General features: G+C 40.8%; 1 protein-coding gene across 1 annotated transcript; it reads right to left on the bottom strand.

Annotated features, from left to right (window-relative positions):
- Window positions 1-8,848: 8,848 nt before the first annotated feature.
- On the bottom strand, window positions 8,849-13,633 carry LOC112397822 (olfactory receptor 11A1-like). The gene is made up of 3 exons (XM_024742102.1): window positions 13,619-13,633; window positions 9,488-9,658; window positions 8,849-9,370 (listed from the first exon to the last, which is right to left on the bottom strand). The coding sequence occupies exons 1-3, from the start codon at window positions 13,631-13,633 to the stop codon at window positions 8,849-8,851; spliced, it is 708 nt and encodes a 235-aa protein (XP_024597870.1).
- Between the last annotated feature and the right edge of the window lie 1,413 nt (window positions 13,634-15,046).

Here is a 15,046-nt window from a genome sequence, read left to right on the forward strand (position 1 = left end):
TGACAGGCTGTTGAAGTGGAGTAATTGAGGAAAGACTTCTTGATGAGTTTGATTACTATCTCTCTGTGTCAAAGATTCACATCTCTATGTGCAACCTGATCTCTCACTTGAGCGCCACACAGGCACCTCAACTACAGTATCCAAAATTCAGCTTAGTAAACTCAGCTTCCTCCCACTCAGCCTGATTTCCACCCCCTCACCCCCATTACCATCTCAGGGAAAGATTGACTAAACTCTCAGTTGCCCAAGTCAGATTCAAAGCATCCTTTTAAGCTACTCTTTCTCCCACACTACCACATATTATTGCTAAAAAATGATTAAAGAAGACAATTTTGGTGACAGGAGCAAATTTTATTTAACACTTCTTGAAGTAGACAGTCTCCATTCAAAGAACTGCAAAGTGGGGCAGAAAGCAGGAAGCTTTTATAGAATAGAAAATAAAGAGCAAAGAAGAGAAAAAGAGAAAAATATCTGGTTGACTGGGGCCACATAGTCAAACTTGCTTGGGGTGAGAAGGAACAAGGAAATAAGTATAGAGCCTAGAGTTGATGTGTTGACCAGTCAAGCAAAGCATTTACAAGGACACAAAAGTTATAAAAAATTTCAGTTTGCTGACATGGCACCTGGGGCAGGAGCAGCTCCATCCTGGGCCTAAAGAGTTATGTCAATGTTATCAACCAAAAAGTGTTTTAAATTATACCTTTGCCTAAATGCTTTTCAAATCAGGCTACTTCTTATCACTCCATGGCCATTACACTAATCCTTATCTCTCTCCTGGGTCACTGGATACCAGCCTCCTTCAAGATCAGCTTGGATGTTTTCTGCCTCAGTCCTGAAGAGCACTTTTAAAAATGCATATTTAATCATGTCACTCCCCACTTTAAAACTCTTCAATGGGACAGACTCTGGGAGGGCTCACACCAAGGAGTACATCCCAGAACTTCTGCTGCCAGTGTCCTTGTCCCCACAGTGAAACAGAGCCACTCCTGGCCTCTGCAGGAGACCCTCCAACACTAGCAACCATTTCAGGGGAAATGTAAGCAATCTGTCCTGTTCCTCTGATCTTAGCCTGGAGTTCTGATGTCTGCAAGCACTTCTCATCTCTCAGAAAGCTGCCCCTCCAAGAGCAGAGGCAGCGAGAGGACATGTGTGCACCGGTCCACATGGGGAAGCAGTAGGGACAGAGCCTGGAACCACCTCCTGGTTCTCCCTCCAGAGAAACAAGGAAAAGAAGAACTAGCAAGAGCTTGACAAACGCCTGGCTTTGAATTGGAGACCATTCACTTGTCTAATGCTTCATTCCTGGAAATTTCACTGCAACTAAGTAAGGAAAAAAGAATACCTGAAAGAAAGAAAGCAAAGAAAAATATACCCAAGAAATCCTAAAGAACACCGTGTGGATGAAAGGCTCTTGGTGCTCCAGCCAGAAGTCAGTGCTGTGCCTCTGAGGTGGGAGAGCCAACTTCAGGACATTGGTCCACAAGAAACCTCCCAGCTCCACATAATATCAAATAGCTAAAATCTCCCAGATATCTCCATTTCAACGCCAAGACCCAGCTTCACTCAATGACCAGCAAGCTACAGTGCTGGACACCCTATGCCAAACAACTAGCAAGACAGGAACACAGCCCCATCCATTAGCAGAGAGGCTGCCTAAAATCATAATAAGGCTACAGACACCCCAAAACACACCACCAGACGTGGACCAGCCCACCAGAAAGACAATATTCAGCCTCATCCATGAGAACACAGGCACTAGTCCCCTCCACCAGGAAACCTACACAACCAACTGAACCAACCTTAGCCACTTGGGACAGACACCAAAAACAAAGGGAATTAAGAAACTGCAACCTGAAACAAGGAGACCCCAAACACAGTAAGTTAAGCAAAATGAAAAGACAGAAAAACACACAGCTGATAAAGGAGTAAGTTAAAAACCCACCAGACCTAACAAATGAAGAGAAAATAGGCAGTCTACCTGAAAAATAATGCAGAATAATGATAGTGAAGATGACCCAAAATATTGGAAATAGAATAGAGAAAATGCAAGAAACATTTAACAAGGGCCTAGAAGAAATAAAGATGAAACAAGCAATGATGAACAACACAATAAATGAAATTAAAAATACTCTAAAAGGGATCAATAACAGAATAACTGAGGCAGAAGAACGGATAAGTGACCTGGAAGATAAAGACTTCTGGGACAACATTAAACACACCAACATTTGAATTATAGGGGTCCCAGAAAAGAAGAGAAAAAGAAAGGGCCTGAGAAAATATTTGAAGAGATTATAGTTGAAAATTCCCTAATATAGGAAAGGAAATAGTTAATCAAGTCCAGGAAGCACAGAGAGTCCCATACAGTATAAATCCGAGGAGAAACATGCCAAGACACATAACATTGTTTGTGACCATCTAGAGGGGTGGGATAGGGAGGGTGGGAGGGAGGGAGATGCAAGAGAGAAGAGATATGGGAACATATGTATATGTATAACTGATTCACTTTGTTGTAAAGCAGAAACTAACACACCATTGTAAAGCAATTATACTCCAATAAAGATGTTTAAAAAAAATCAAACTCTTCAATGGCTTCCCATAGGTTTTAAGCAGGTCCTATTAACTCCTCACACTCAGCTGGCCAGTCCTTCCCCACACCCACCCCCACTGTACTGCCATACTGGTTATTGAATTCCTTTTAATTGCTTGAACAAATCACTCTAGTTCTCTCTCTTTCTCTCTCTCTCTCTCTCTCACTCTCCCTCCTTCCCTCCCCTCTTGTCTTTGGAATATTCTCTCACCTGTAGACTCAAAGCTCTGTAAACCTCTGTGTTGCTATGTGTATGTTGAACAATTGTGTCTGGAACATAAGAGGTGCTCTATAAATGTTTGAATAACTTCAGGCCTGAAACTTAGGAGAACTGGAGATTTGGGAAGGGAGGAGAAAATAAGAGAAGGATAGAGAGATAAATAGAGTGAACATCTGTGGAGAGAGAAGTGGTTATTAGAGAGAGGATTTTAGGAATATCAGGAAGAATATCTCAAGACAAGAGTTCCTCATAGCAGAAGTGAATGATCATTTTGATGGAGAAAATGTTTTATTTAATGTACTCCTCTCCTTCATCCTAAGTGCTGATCCAAGTGCTTGACAACCAGAGGCAGCTGTGTCCTGGGAGTCAGGGAAGGGTAGAGAACTCTATACCCACTCAGACCCAAACCTTCAAGATTTCATTGAGAACTTAATGTTGTTTCTGACCATTAGATATTTACAATCCATTTGGAGGAACAAGAAAAAAAATGGAGAATAAGACAATGTCAGGGCAGCCCATGTTGTTGAATAATCCAGAAGAAAGCTCAAAAACTATGAGAAAAACTAAATTAGAAAAAGGATATAGCAGAAGATCAGATCCATGGTTTGGTTTTCTCAGTGCATGTTATTGATCAAGCATGGTAGGTGATAACAGAATCTGGGTGTTTAGGAGACCTGAAGTTGGCCAGATAAGGAATGGGAACACAAAATATTGATGCTGCATTATCATGCAGTAGTACCTGCCAAAATGCCTCCTGAATGGACAAAACCTCACATAGACATGGAGAAATCACTGGGTTCCCATTTAGGCCTTCTTTTTTTTTTTTTTTTTTTTTTAAGATGAGTGAGTCTGTTTTTATTATTGGAAAATATTGAAATATGAGAAGAATACAGATAAAATTCCAAGCTGAGGGTAGAGAGAATTTTTTTTTTAAATTCCAGCTATAATAACCAACAATGATACTGCCTTGCTTTTAAGGCATAATCCAATGTGACATTGGGATTGGGAAACCTGCATCCAAAGCAGCTCCCTACTGGCATCATTGTCCCAGATGCCATACTGCCAAAAATTTAGGCACTTTTTTTTTTTTGGCTGCGTTGAGTCTTCGTTGCTGCATGCGGGCTTTCTCTAGTTGTGGCGAGCGGAGATTACTCTTCATTGCGGTGCACAGGCTGCTCATTGTGGTGGCTTCTCTTGTTGCAGAGCATGGGCTTTAGGCATGTGGGCTTCAGTAGTTGTGGCATGCAGGCTCAGTAGCTGTGGCTTGTGGGCTCTAGAGCGCAGGCTCAGTTACCCACGGGCTTAGTTGCCCCACGGCATATGGGATCTTCACAGACCAAGGCTCAAACCCGTGTCCCCTGTGTTGGCAGGCGGATTTTTAACCACTGTGCCACCAGGGAAGTGCCTGGCACTTTTTAACATAATGTCTGTGATATATTATGCCTACCTGATTTAGGGCCTAGGAGTGATACGGGCTGTAGAAGTAGAAATACAGTGCTGTACACTGAAACTTATAGTGTTATAAACCAATGTTATCTCAATAAAAAATAAATTAAAAAAAATTAAAAAGTACTGTCTTAGTATGTTTAGTCTGCTATGACAAAAATACCATAGATTAGGTAGATTATAAACAACAGAAATTAATTTCTTGTGGTTCTGGAGACTGGGAAGTCTGAGATCAAGGTGCCAGCAGGTTTGGTGTCTGGTGACAGCTTACTTCCTGGTTGATAGAAGGTTGTTTTCTTGCTGTGTCCTCACAAGGCACAGAGGAGAGATGGAGAGCTCTGGGGTCTCTTTTATAAGGGCACTGATTCCATTCATGAGTGCTCCACCCTTATGACCTAATTATTTCCCAAAGGCCCCACCTACTAATACCATCACATTGAGGATTATGTTTCAACATATGAATTTGGGGAACACTTTCAGTTTATAGCACATACCCAGAAGAGAAGAACTGAATTATGGAACTCAGAGCTAGGAGTACACTGTAAACGAAATAACAGAGGGTTGGAAACCAAAAGGCATTCAGAGAGATACTTTAAGGAAGTCATTTAACATCTTTGAATCTTAGTTTCTTCATCTGTGCTGTGGGGATCGTTTCTACTTTATAGCTAAATGAAGACCAAATGAGAAACTATGTGAAAGAGCTTTATAAAATTTAAAGTATGATATGAATGTTACTTGTTATCCTCAGCATATTCCTTAGAAAACACTTAGCCAATCTTCCCAATTTTTCTGATTCAGAGCCTAAAACCTAAAGTGCTGAAGAGACTTGCCTCAGGTCCCTCAGCTAAGAAAGAACTAAGCAGATACCACAACCCTCTACTCTTTCAGTGGTTAGGGGTGTGGTCAGACCCCAGGAGCATGCACAAGGAGTGGACCCCCTGTGCTGAAGACTCTTGATTTCTGCCTGAAATTTGTGACTCTCTCTTACTAAGGTCCCAAATTCTTTGCGCTTGAGCAGGTGTGGACCAGTGAGAAAACACCAAGATTGTATGGGCTTTCTTGCCCTCCTGCCTGAGATCAGAGAGAGCAGGGTGGCAGGTCTCTGTGGAAACACAGCTACTCCTTATGATGGCAGGTGTGGCTATGACCTTCACTTCTGACTCCATCTAGTTGGTTGTACATCTATATCCCTCTCACCTACCAGTAAAGGCCTGCACAGCCCTGGGACAAGAATCAGAAATTTACAGGTCATCGTGTAACCTTCCCTTCACTTCTCCTCAGAAGGAATCTCAGTCTGTGAGTGACAAAAGGCTTCTTTTGCAGACCAACCCACTCCTGGGCCTAAAGGCACAAATATGTCAGGGTGTGGTCATGCTACCTGGAGGTGTCCAGTGTCCCCCAAGGACAGGCATCCCTGATAAACCTGGGAAAGTCACTGACAAGTGTTGCTTCAACCTGGTAGAAGTCAGTTACAGAGATTCAGAGGCTTAAAAAATACAGTGCAGGTAATTGACATACAAAATTTCCTGCAGAAATCATCATCCTAGAAGCTGTGGTCTTCTCTAAATACTTCCTCTGTCTTGTCCTCTTAGTCAGGGTACACCAACTGTCCTTGACTTTATGGGACATAAACTAATCCAAACATGACCTTCATGTTTTTGTATGTTTTCAGCAGGGAAAATAAGGGAAGCTATAATGGAAGGAAAGGTCTAGTAAAAAAAAAAAATGTGTGTGTTTTTGTGTGTGTGTGTGTGTGTACACATATTTAGTAGCAAAAGTCTTTATTCAAATGAAGTTTTAAATGGAATAAATAAGATACATCAAAACAGAATTGCTCAGTGAGTGCAGGGATGGGGCTCAGAGACTGCTCAACCTCTTCCTCACCTTTGGTGGCTTCTCAAGCACATTTGCCCAACTCTAAGGTCAGAAAACCACTGGTTTGGGTGAGATGAGACTCCTGGGTTCTTTGGCAGTATTGGGGCTTATTTTCAGTTGTGGGAGCAGGGCTGTGGCTGCTCCATTCCTGCAGCCCTCACTAACTTGGAAGAGACTCCCCAGGCTTCATGTTTCATTACCATGTCTCAGTAGAAATAGGAAGCCAGTTCTAACCGCAACATGTCCCCGTCCCCATTTGAGAGGTTGAGAGCTGTGGCTTTCTGCAGAAGGAGTAGTGGAGAAGTTTCTCCCAGTTGATGGCAATTGTGCTGGCCACAAACATTCTGAGACTTTGTTACCTGAGTGGAGCTGCAGGCTTGTAGGAGATGGAATGTAAGACTTGGGACTGGAGGGGGAGTTCCGTGGCTCTGGCATGTGCTGTGATACACTACACTCTCTCCTAGCCAAGTATAATGAAACAGTGATGCAGGCATATACAGGAATGTTCCTTATGTGTCCCTAGGCAAGGAGAAAACTTACTGAGTTGCTAGGTGGTGTGGTATAGGGGAGAGAGGACAGGACTCATATATAGAATTTCTGGATTCTAGTCTGTGTTACCTGGGGAAAGTCCACTTAATCCCTTAGGGGATCACTTCTTGTAAAGAAGATGTGTAATCCATACATTCTCTCTGGGCCTTGAACATTCTGAATATTTATTACTTTGAAACGAAATTTGACTACATAATAGTTTTAGCTGGGATTTGGTACAGAAGGTGGAACCTAGAAGAGGTACAAGAGATACTACCATTTACTGAGCACTTGCTATGGGCCAGACAGACAGTGCATGTTCTCACTTAGGGACAGTGTGAGATGGGCATGGCATGTCCTCCTTTACAGATGAGAAAGACTAAAATTGGTGAGTTTAGGTAACTTTCCCAAAGCATATTACAAGAAAGTGGCAGAGCTAAAATTAAAAACTTTCCCATGACACAAAAGCCTGCTCTCCTATCCAATTTCCTGCAGAGCTAGTCTGACATTAACCCTGGTTCCCAATGAGCCACCTGTGGATAAATGAAAGCTGACAAGTTTTACTTTTACTGGGAGTACCCTAAGATGATCACACAATATTTTCCTAGTTTACAAGAGGAGTAAGAAGAGGGCAATTCTCTCTTCATAAAGCAAGGTCTGAGAATGTTTTCAGATACCCAGCATAGTCTCGTATGTGCTGTTTCCAATCCAAGGTTCTGAGTAACCCCCACGCATGGTGAACATCATCCCTTTGCTTAACTCAAAAAAAGAAGAATGTTTCAGAAGAAAGTTTAGGCAAGAGATAATCCTAACCTCAGCACTAGGGGTGCATAATTTGTAGGAGCCAGAAAAGAAGTCAGGCAGCATCTGAGTGTGCAATGCTGACCTCAGCTTTCTACTCAGAAGTTAACTCAGCTCTTTAGAGTTGCAAAGAGCAAAAAACACATGCCCACCACACCCTATGCTCTAACTTACTAAGAACATGTGCCAGTAGGAGAGGGAGCAAGTGCAGGCAAGAGCCTGGTAGAGGGCCTGGCAGGAAGAGGTGGAACTCAATAAATACAATGTCCCAGCTTCCAACTGAGCCTGCTACCATAATAGCAAGGGAGATAGAGCATCATAGATTCATCATGGGTCCTCTGCCTAGCCCTCATTTCCCCAAATCTTTGTTTCCCACTTCTAAGTCTTGAGTGGAAGACTGGCAACCACTGATCTTTTTACTGACTCCAAAGTTTTGCTTTTTCCAGAACATCATATAATTGGAATAAAACACTATATATCATTTTCAGATTGACTTCTTTCACTTAGTAATATGCATGTAAGTTTCCTCCATGTATTTTTATGGCTTGATAGCTCATTTCTTTTTAGTGCTGAATAACATCCCATTGTCTGTGTATCACATTTTATTTTTCCATTCATCAGCTGAAGGACATCTTGGTTGCTTCCAAGTTTTGGCAATTATAAAACAATTGCTATAAATAGGTGCAGTTTTTTGTGTGAACATACATTCTCAACTCATTTGGGTAAATACTAAGGGGTGTGATTGCTCAAACATATGGTAAAAGTATGTTCAGTTTTGTAAGAAATGCCCAAAATGTCTTCCAAAGCATTTGTACTGTTTTACATTCCCACTAGCAATGAATGAGTTTCTGTTCCTCCGTATCCTCACCAGCATTTGGTGTTGTCAGTATTCTGGACTTTGGCCATTCTAATAGGTGTGTAGTAGTCATCTTATTATTTTTAATTTTGAATCACAAGTGTAATTTTATATGTGTAGTTTTACACTAGTTATTTGATTAACGTTTATCTTCCCCCATGACTGTGAATTTAGTGAGAGCAGGGACTTCCTCTGTTTTTGTTTATTTTTCACTTACATTTTGTACAATGCCTCGGACATAGTAGACCCTCAATGAGTATTAGAGCAAATGAGTGGCCAGCATTACCAGTTCATTTTGGAGATGAGCTTCTACACAAGGATCCTGGAGCAGAATGGAGCAGAATCTGACCTGCTTAGACCATTCCTGGGACACCAATTCAGTCAGAATTCAGCAGTGTCCACAGCCATACTCATAGGCATCTGGTCATCAGTCTTTGGTAGCTAATAGTTTAGGTAATTGCCTTTTATGTTGACTCTAAATTACTCAATCCAGTTTATGAACCATTGAACAAATATAGTTCTTTTCCTTTTTGCATCATCTAAGGAAACCTGGCTTCTTACTCAAACACTTCTTCAGGGCTTCATGGATGTCTCTGTTTCTCAGGCTATAGATGATGGGGTTGAACATGGGTGCTAGGATGGTATAAAGTAGAGAAAATCCTTTGTGCAAGAGTTGGGAAGAGTTGGCTGAGGGCATGAGGAATGTGGCAATCAGTGTCCCATAGAACACCATGATCACGGTGAGGTGAGAGGAGCAGGTGGAGAAGGCCTTTTGCCAGCCTGTGCCAGATGGAATTCTTAGGACAGCAGCAAGAATGAAGGAGTAGGAGGTTGTGATGAGAGGAAATGGGATCAGAGTCACTGCAGAAGAGGTGGCATAGGCCATGTTCTCGGTCAGTGAAGTGTCCATGCAGGAGAGATGGACCAGAGGGGTGAAGTCACAAAAGAAGTGATCAATTTCATTGGGTTCACAGAAGGTTAGTCTAGACAGTAGGACCATCGTGATTGCTGTGAGAAGGAAGCAGCAGAGAAATGTGGCCACTTCTTTTGCCACATCCTGCAGTGTGTGAGCATGTAATTGTGTGAGTAGTTAAGCTCGTCCTTCTATCTCTTATCATACAAAAGCCTTCAATACATTAATCCCATTTTAAAATTGACCCAGTGTCCTAGGTACCATTTTGTGGAGATCTGGTTCCAGCTTTTCAAAGGGGCTCACAGAACTAACCTGGAATCTGTGCTGACCAAAATTCCTGGTGCCCAGAAGATGTCCAGCAACTGACGATTCAGACTGAGCCCATTTGGTGGAGCATGGAGAAGGCACAAAGAAAGAACTCCTCTCAATCCCCTGAAAAGTGCAAATAACAACCTGAGATCTCAGAGAGAAGGCTTCGGTCTGACAGAATACAACCAAACTCCAGGATGTTACTGCTTGTTGCTGCTAATGATGATGATAGGACTTGATCCCAGGTACGGTCCTAAGTGCTGAAAATATGTAACCCACTTAATCATCACAACAACCCTATGTAGTGAGTACTCTTATTATCTTTACTTTCCAGATGCAGTCACAGAGAAGCTAAATAACTTAACCATGGTCATCAGCTAGAAAGTGGAAGAGGTGAGATTCAGACTTGCTCTGGATCCCTCACTCCTAACCATGAACACTGCCTCTCATGGGGCTTGGGTACATGGCTAGTTTGCATTATCTCACAGAAGTGGGAAGGGGAACGGTTCCACAAGGAAGCCTCTCATCCAAGTTTTAACTTCAGGGAGGGTGAGACTTGCTTTGTCAGTTGGTGAGGGAACAATTCCATAAAGGGTTACAAACTCCAACATCCTTCTCTACCTGTCTCCTGTACTTGCTTTCACACTACTACTTTTATGTCCTTTCTTTATTACCTTAAAAATAAATCTAACATTGTTTGGATATGTGCATAGGAAATTACTACTTTCCCTCTACCAGGCAATTATAGGGCTGCTGCCCTATCTTGATGCAGTACAGGAAGGCATGATAGAGAACAGAAAGCAGGTGAAAGGTATGAGATAACTGACTAGAAAGGCAGTGGAGCCTGGTTAAGAGCACAGCCTCTAAAATTAAACTGGCCTAGATTCAAATTCCTGCTCAACCACGAATATATGTGAGCGAAACCATTTTATAACCTTTCAGGGAAGAGCAACTCTGCTGCCTCTAGGTCTGAGAAGATGAAGCTTTTAAGCAGAGAGGTTGATGATATTAATCCCCCACCTCTGTCCGTAATATACAACTACTATCTCTCCCTCTATCTCCCTCACAGAAGCGAGGAAATCAAAAAAGGATATTATTAAAAAAGGTAGAGATGTGGACTCTGCTAACACGCTCCTGTGTTAACTCTGCTCATGAACACTGCTGGACTCTAGACCCACAACCCCAAATCACATGATATGTCTGTGATTCATGTCTGCACAGAGCTGGGTCCAGAATAAGGGCTCAATAAATTGTAGCACATTCCACCCCTCCTCTCTTCTTCATCTCTTTCTCTTCCACTCCCTCCTTCCTCCCAAGTATGCCAGCCCATTTAGTGCTATCTATAGGTAGATGAGCTCTTATGCTAAAAGAAAAGCATCTGCTTCCCTTCATTGGAGACACTGAGAGGACAAATTATAAAGACAAAGAGACTAAAGCATTGGAGAGTTATTTGGATTTGATGATTTTTAACATCCCTTCCATGTTTTTTTTCCATTGGAAAAAAAAACATTTTTCCAGTGTTTTTCCTAATTGGGACACATTCCATTCCCTCAGGACACACACATAAAGCAAGCTTGTGGGAAAGAGAAGAGACTTATCACAAAGCAAAGTAAAAATACAAATACTCAGTAAATAATCAGTGGTTTTATATCTTCCACTAACAAAAATCAAGGAAAGACATGAAATGACTCAGGTGCTATCTGAAAAAGAGCCATTCTCTTAGCTGAATTCAGTGGTCAATGAATTAACCAATCAAGTCAGCCAACATTTGGCTTATTGATAAGGGCTGTTGTCTCTTGCCAGCTGCTGGTTAATTCAGCTGAACAGTTGGTCTACCAGACAGACAAATAATTTGATTTTCTCACTAAACTGATAACTGATTTAGTATGCCAGGAAATTGTATCTCTGACCTCATCTAGTAAAGGACAGATTTAAAACAGGGAAAACTGAAGCATACACCAGCAGAATAGATAAGCTCTACCTGTCAGTGCCTCAGAGGGGTCCACACCAAATTTGGGGAGTCAGGCCACAGAGACAATGCACGTAAATCTCCCCTTGATTCATAGAACTGGGCTAGACCGCTGGAATCCTGCTTTTATCCAAAAATACACCTCCCTGTGCAATTGACAAAAACAAAGTTGGAGATGTCTTTCCACATGAACCTTAGGAGGCCAGTTGACTTTTGGCCCCATCTTTCAACCTCCTTCCTCTGTGTAAACTTACGTCCCTCTGTGGGCAAAGCCATAACCTCCTCTGATATTGGTGCTCATGGGCATTTCCCAAGTGACATTTGTGGGGAATTGTTGTTATTTTTGAAATAATATGAAACCAAGTTACCTTAGAGGAAATATATTTTTCCCCTTGCTTTGTGTTAAGCTTCTACTTTAATAATGACTCTGTATTTATATGACCTTTGTAAAGAGCTTTAATTTGTAAAGAGCTATTGAAAATGTATCATTATGTTATGTTTTGGTAGAATGGATTAAAGTAACATTTTGAAGGAAATATTCAATTTTTTTCTATCCTCAGGAAGAAAAATTACTGTGTACATCTTTATTGTGTAGATTTGGTGGAAACTGAAGCAAGTATCTGTGATAGTAAACATTTATCACCAAAGCCATTAATTAGGATTCTAAAGAACTTGTGTCGTCTTGGATTCTTGTTATTGATTAAAAATAGTAAGCAAGGCTAGTCCTGTTCTGGGAAGTGTACATTTGTGAGTGGAAACCTTATGGAATTAAAGTTATCATTCACTGATAGACATTAACAAGCTGGAGAGCTATTAGCTCAAACTAACATATTAATACCGCTATCCAATAAGTGTAACAAATGAAACAGTAATAAAATAATCAATGAATTGAAACTACCTCATTTGTTCTTTAGAACTGAAATATTTTCCTCTAATGAACTATCTGAAAACATGAGGCCTCTGGGTAGGATGTCCTTATTGAAATCTACTAAGTAACCACCATATGCCAGACATTGTGCTAAGCCTATGCTATTATCTATATTCCTCACAACCCTTCTTACATATTGCTTATTTTACTCATGAGGAAATCCAGGCTTTTAGAGGTGATATGACTTGTTCAGAATTACCCAGCCAGAAGAATGGGAGGGAACTGGAAATGGACTAAAAGCTCCATGAAGACAGAGCATGTCTATTTCAGCCATTACTCTATCTACCTCAGAGCCTGGCACATAGTAAGATTTCTAATAATATTTATAAATCAATGAATGAATAAATATGTGAGCAAAAATCTGACTTCATATAAAGTGTTCTTGCTATTTTTATCAAGCCCCTTCCTCCAACCTTCACAAAATGATATTGTAGCCCTGTTAAGTTAAAGGAAGGGCTCTAAAACCTGAATTGAGGCTGACTAGGTAATGGAAGCAGTTACTGATGCTAAAAAAATTTTAATGGCAAATTATACCTAAAAAAAACAGCAAAGATTATTTTATTTAGAGCAAAGTCATTTAGGAGAAGCCTGATTCAGTAATTAAGCCAATTAGTTATTTTTCAGAAAGGCTACTTCTCAATTTCTAAGAGGTTGTGAAACCATTTTTTACTCTTAAAAAGAAAAGATATTTATTTTTTGGAAACCAAGCCACTGATGCAAATTTATTTAAGAATACAAGTTTCAGATATGTTCTGCAGCTGGTACATAGTCCAGCTAAACACTTTGGACTCTCAAGCCATATACCACAGTGCAACAAGCAATTATAACTCTGTTCCTTTGGCTTCAAGAAGAATTTAAATTATAATGTCTACATACTGTAAGTCTAAAAAATATGAAAATTTCTAAAAAGAAAATAAAAAGTGTTAAAATAATAGCATGTTTAAGCCTAATGTGTTAAGTTCAGTTATTCAAGATGATTGGAAAGGTGACTTTGTGGATATAATGGAAAGTTCACTGTATGTTTGCCTATTACATCTTCTCTTTTACTCCCTTGTCCGCAGCCCTTAAGAACCTGAAGCCCCCTTCTATCTCAGAGACTTTGTAATTGTTGACTCTGTCTAGACTATGCCCTGTTTTTATTTCTTTGTGTCAGGTATCACTATTTTATTTCATTTTACTTGTTTACTTGGTTGTTGACCATCTCCCCCTTAAGACTATAATCCTACAAGAGCAGGGATATTTCTATCTTGTCTGCTACTATATCCAGTGCAGATACTCTGTGTGTCTCCACACAGTAGATAATAACTGGCACATAGTAGATAATAACTATTTGCAGGAAATAATGAAAACAAAAATCTATAGTGTTACCACGAAGTTTACAGTTATTCTAAGTGATTAGATTTTCAGCCCCTTTAAGGACTGGTTATTTTCTTTAGGGACTTTGCCCTCAGGGGGAAAATGGTACTTGTGTGACAATTGTGACTTTGTTAAATGAGCATTTGTTAAGTAGAGCCCTGGGTATCTGGTTGCTGAGCCATAGTTCAAGAAAAGGAATTGAAATAGAGAAGTTTATTACTCACAGGTCCTGGAGGAGGTGCACTGCATGCCTCATGGGGCAATGAGAGGAGGTCAAGGCAGGGTACAGGCAGAGAGAGCATGGCAGGACCTGGGGCATATGTTTTTATTAGGGTCTACAGGTGGAATACGTTGGTGTTCCCTGGCTAAGTCCAGATTGGTTAATTCAAACCAAAAAGAGTGGGATTTTGGTGAGCTTTGTGGGGCCTCTTATTTAAGGGGTGCACAAGGAGAAGGCCTTGGCAGGCAGGGGAGAGTAATTATCCAAAGGTGGCTGGGGTAGTCATATCAGGATCTTACATTTACTTATGACTGTAATGGTGTTATCTAAGGCATGCACTCACAGGACGGGGGCCAGTCAGTTCAAGTCCCCTGCAGGCTGCTTGGCCACACAAAATGGATGCTGGGGCAGCAATATTATCGAGTAGTCTAGCAAAACTCTCAACAATGACTAACCAGTCAAGATTCTTCACATGCAGACCACAGACAGAGGAACTGTCGACCACACAATCCTACTCCTTAGCCATATTTTAAAATAGACATGTGAATAGTAAAGAAATAAATTACTTGCATTGAATAAAATTTAAGTGAAGATAAAGATTTTAAAAATATATATAAACTCCAGCTCCAGTTCCACATAGGTTATTTTATTTATTGTCTGAGCCTCATATCAAGGTGAATTTTTGCTTAAGGCCAGAAGCACTGTGGGGAATGTGGACTGCTCCAGAACCTGGGCTTCAGGGTCTGTTGATAGGTGGCTCTAGTCCAGTCTTACTTCCCTGTTCATAACCTGTGAGAAGAGAAGATATTAATTTACCTTCTTAGGACTTTTAAGTGACTTGTGAACAATAGTTAAAAGATGGGAGGGGCATCGCTTTTTGCTTTATAAGGTTTTATTTCAAAGTTCCTCTTCATCTTTATTTCCTACTATTTTTCTTATAAAATGGAAGAAGAAACAGAACTATTTCTCAGAGTGACTCCTTGAGCCTACATAAATTGTTTGGTGGTTCCCTTCCAATCATAAAAGGCTTTCTTGGCA

Source organism: Neophocaena asiaeorientalis, unplaced genomic scaffold, assembly GCF_003031525.2.
Source record: "Neophocaena asiaeorientalis asiaeorientalis breed wild unplaced genomic scaffold, Neophocaena_asiaeorientalis_V1.1 scaffold35, whole genome shotgun sequence".
Taxonomy (NCBI): domain Eukaryota; kingdom Metazoa; phylum Chordata; class Mammalia; order Artiodactyla; family Phocoenidae; genus Neophocaena; species Neophocaena asiaeorientalis.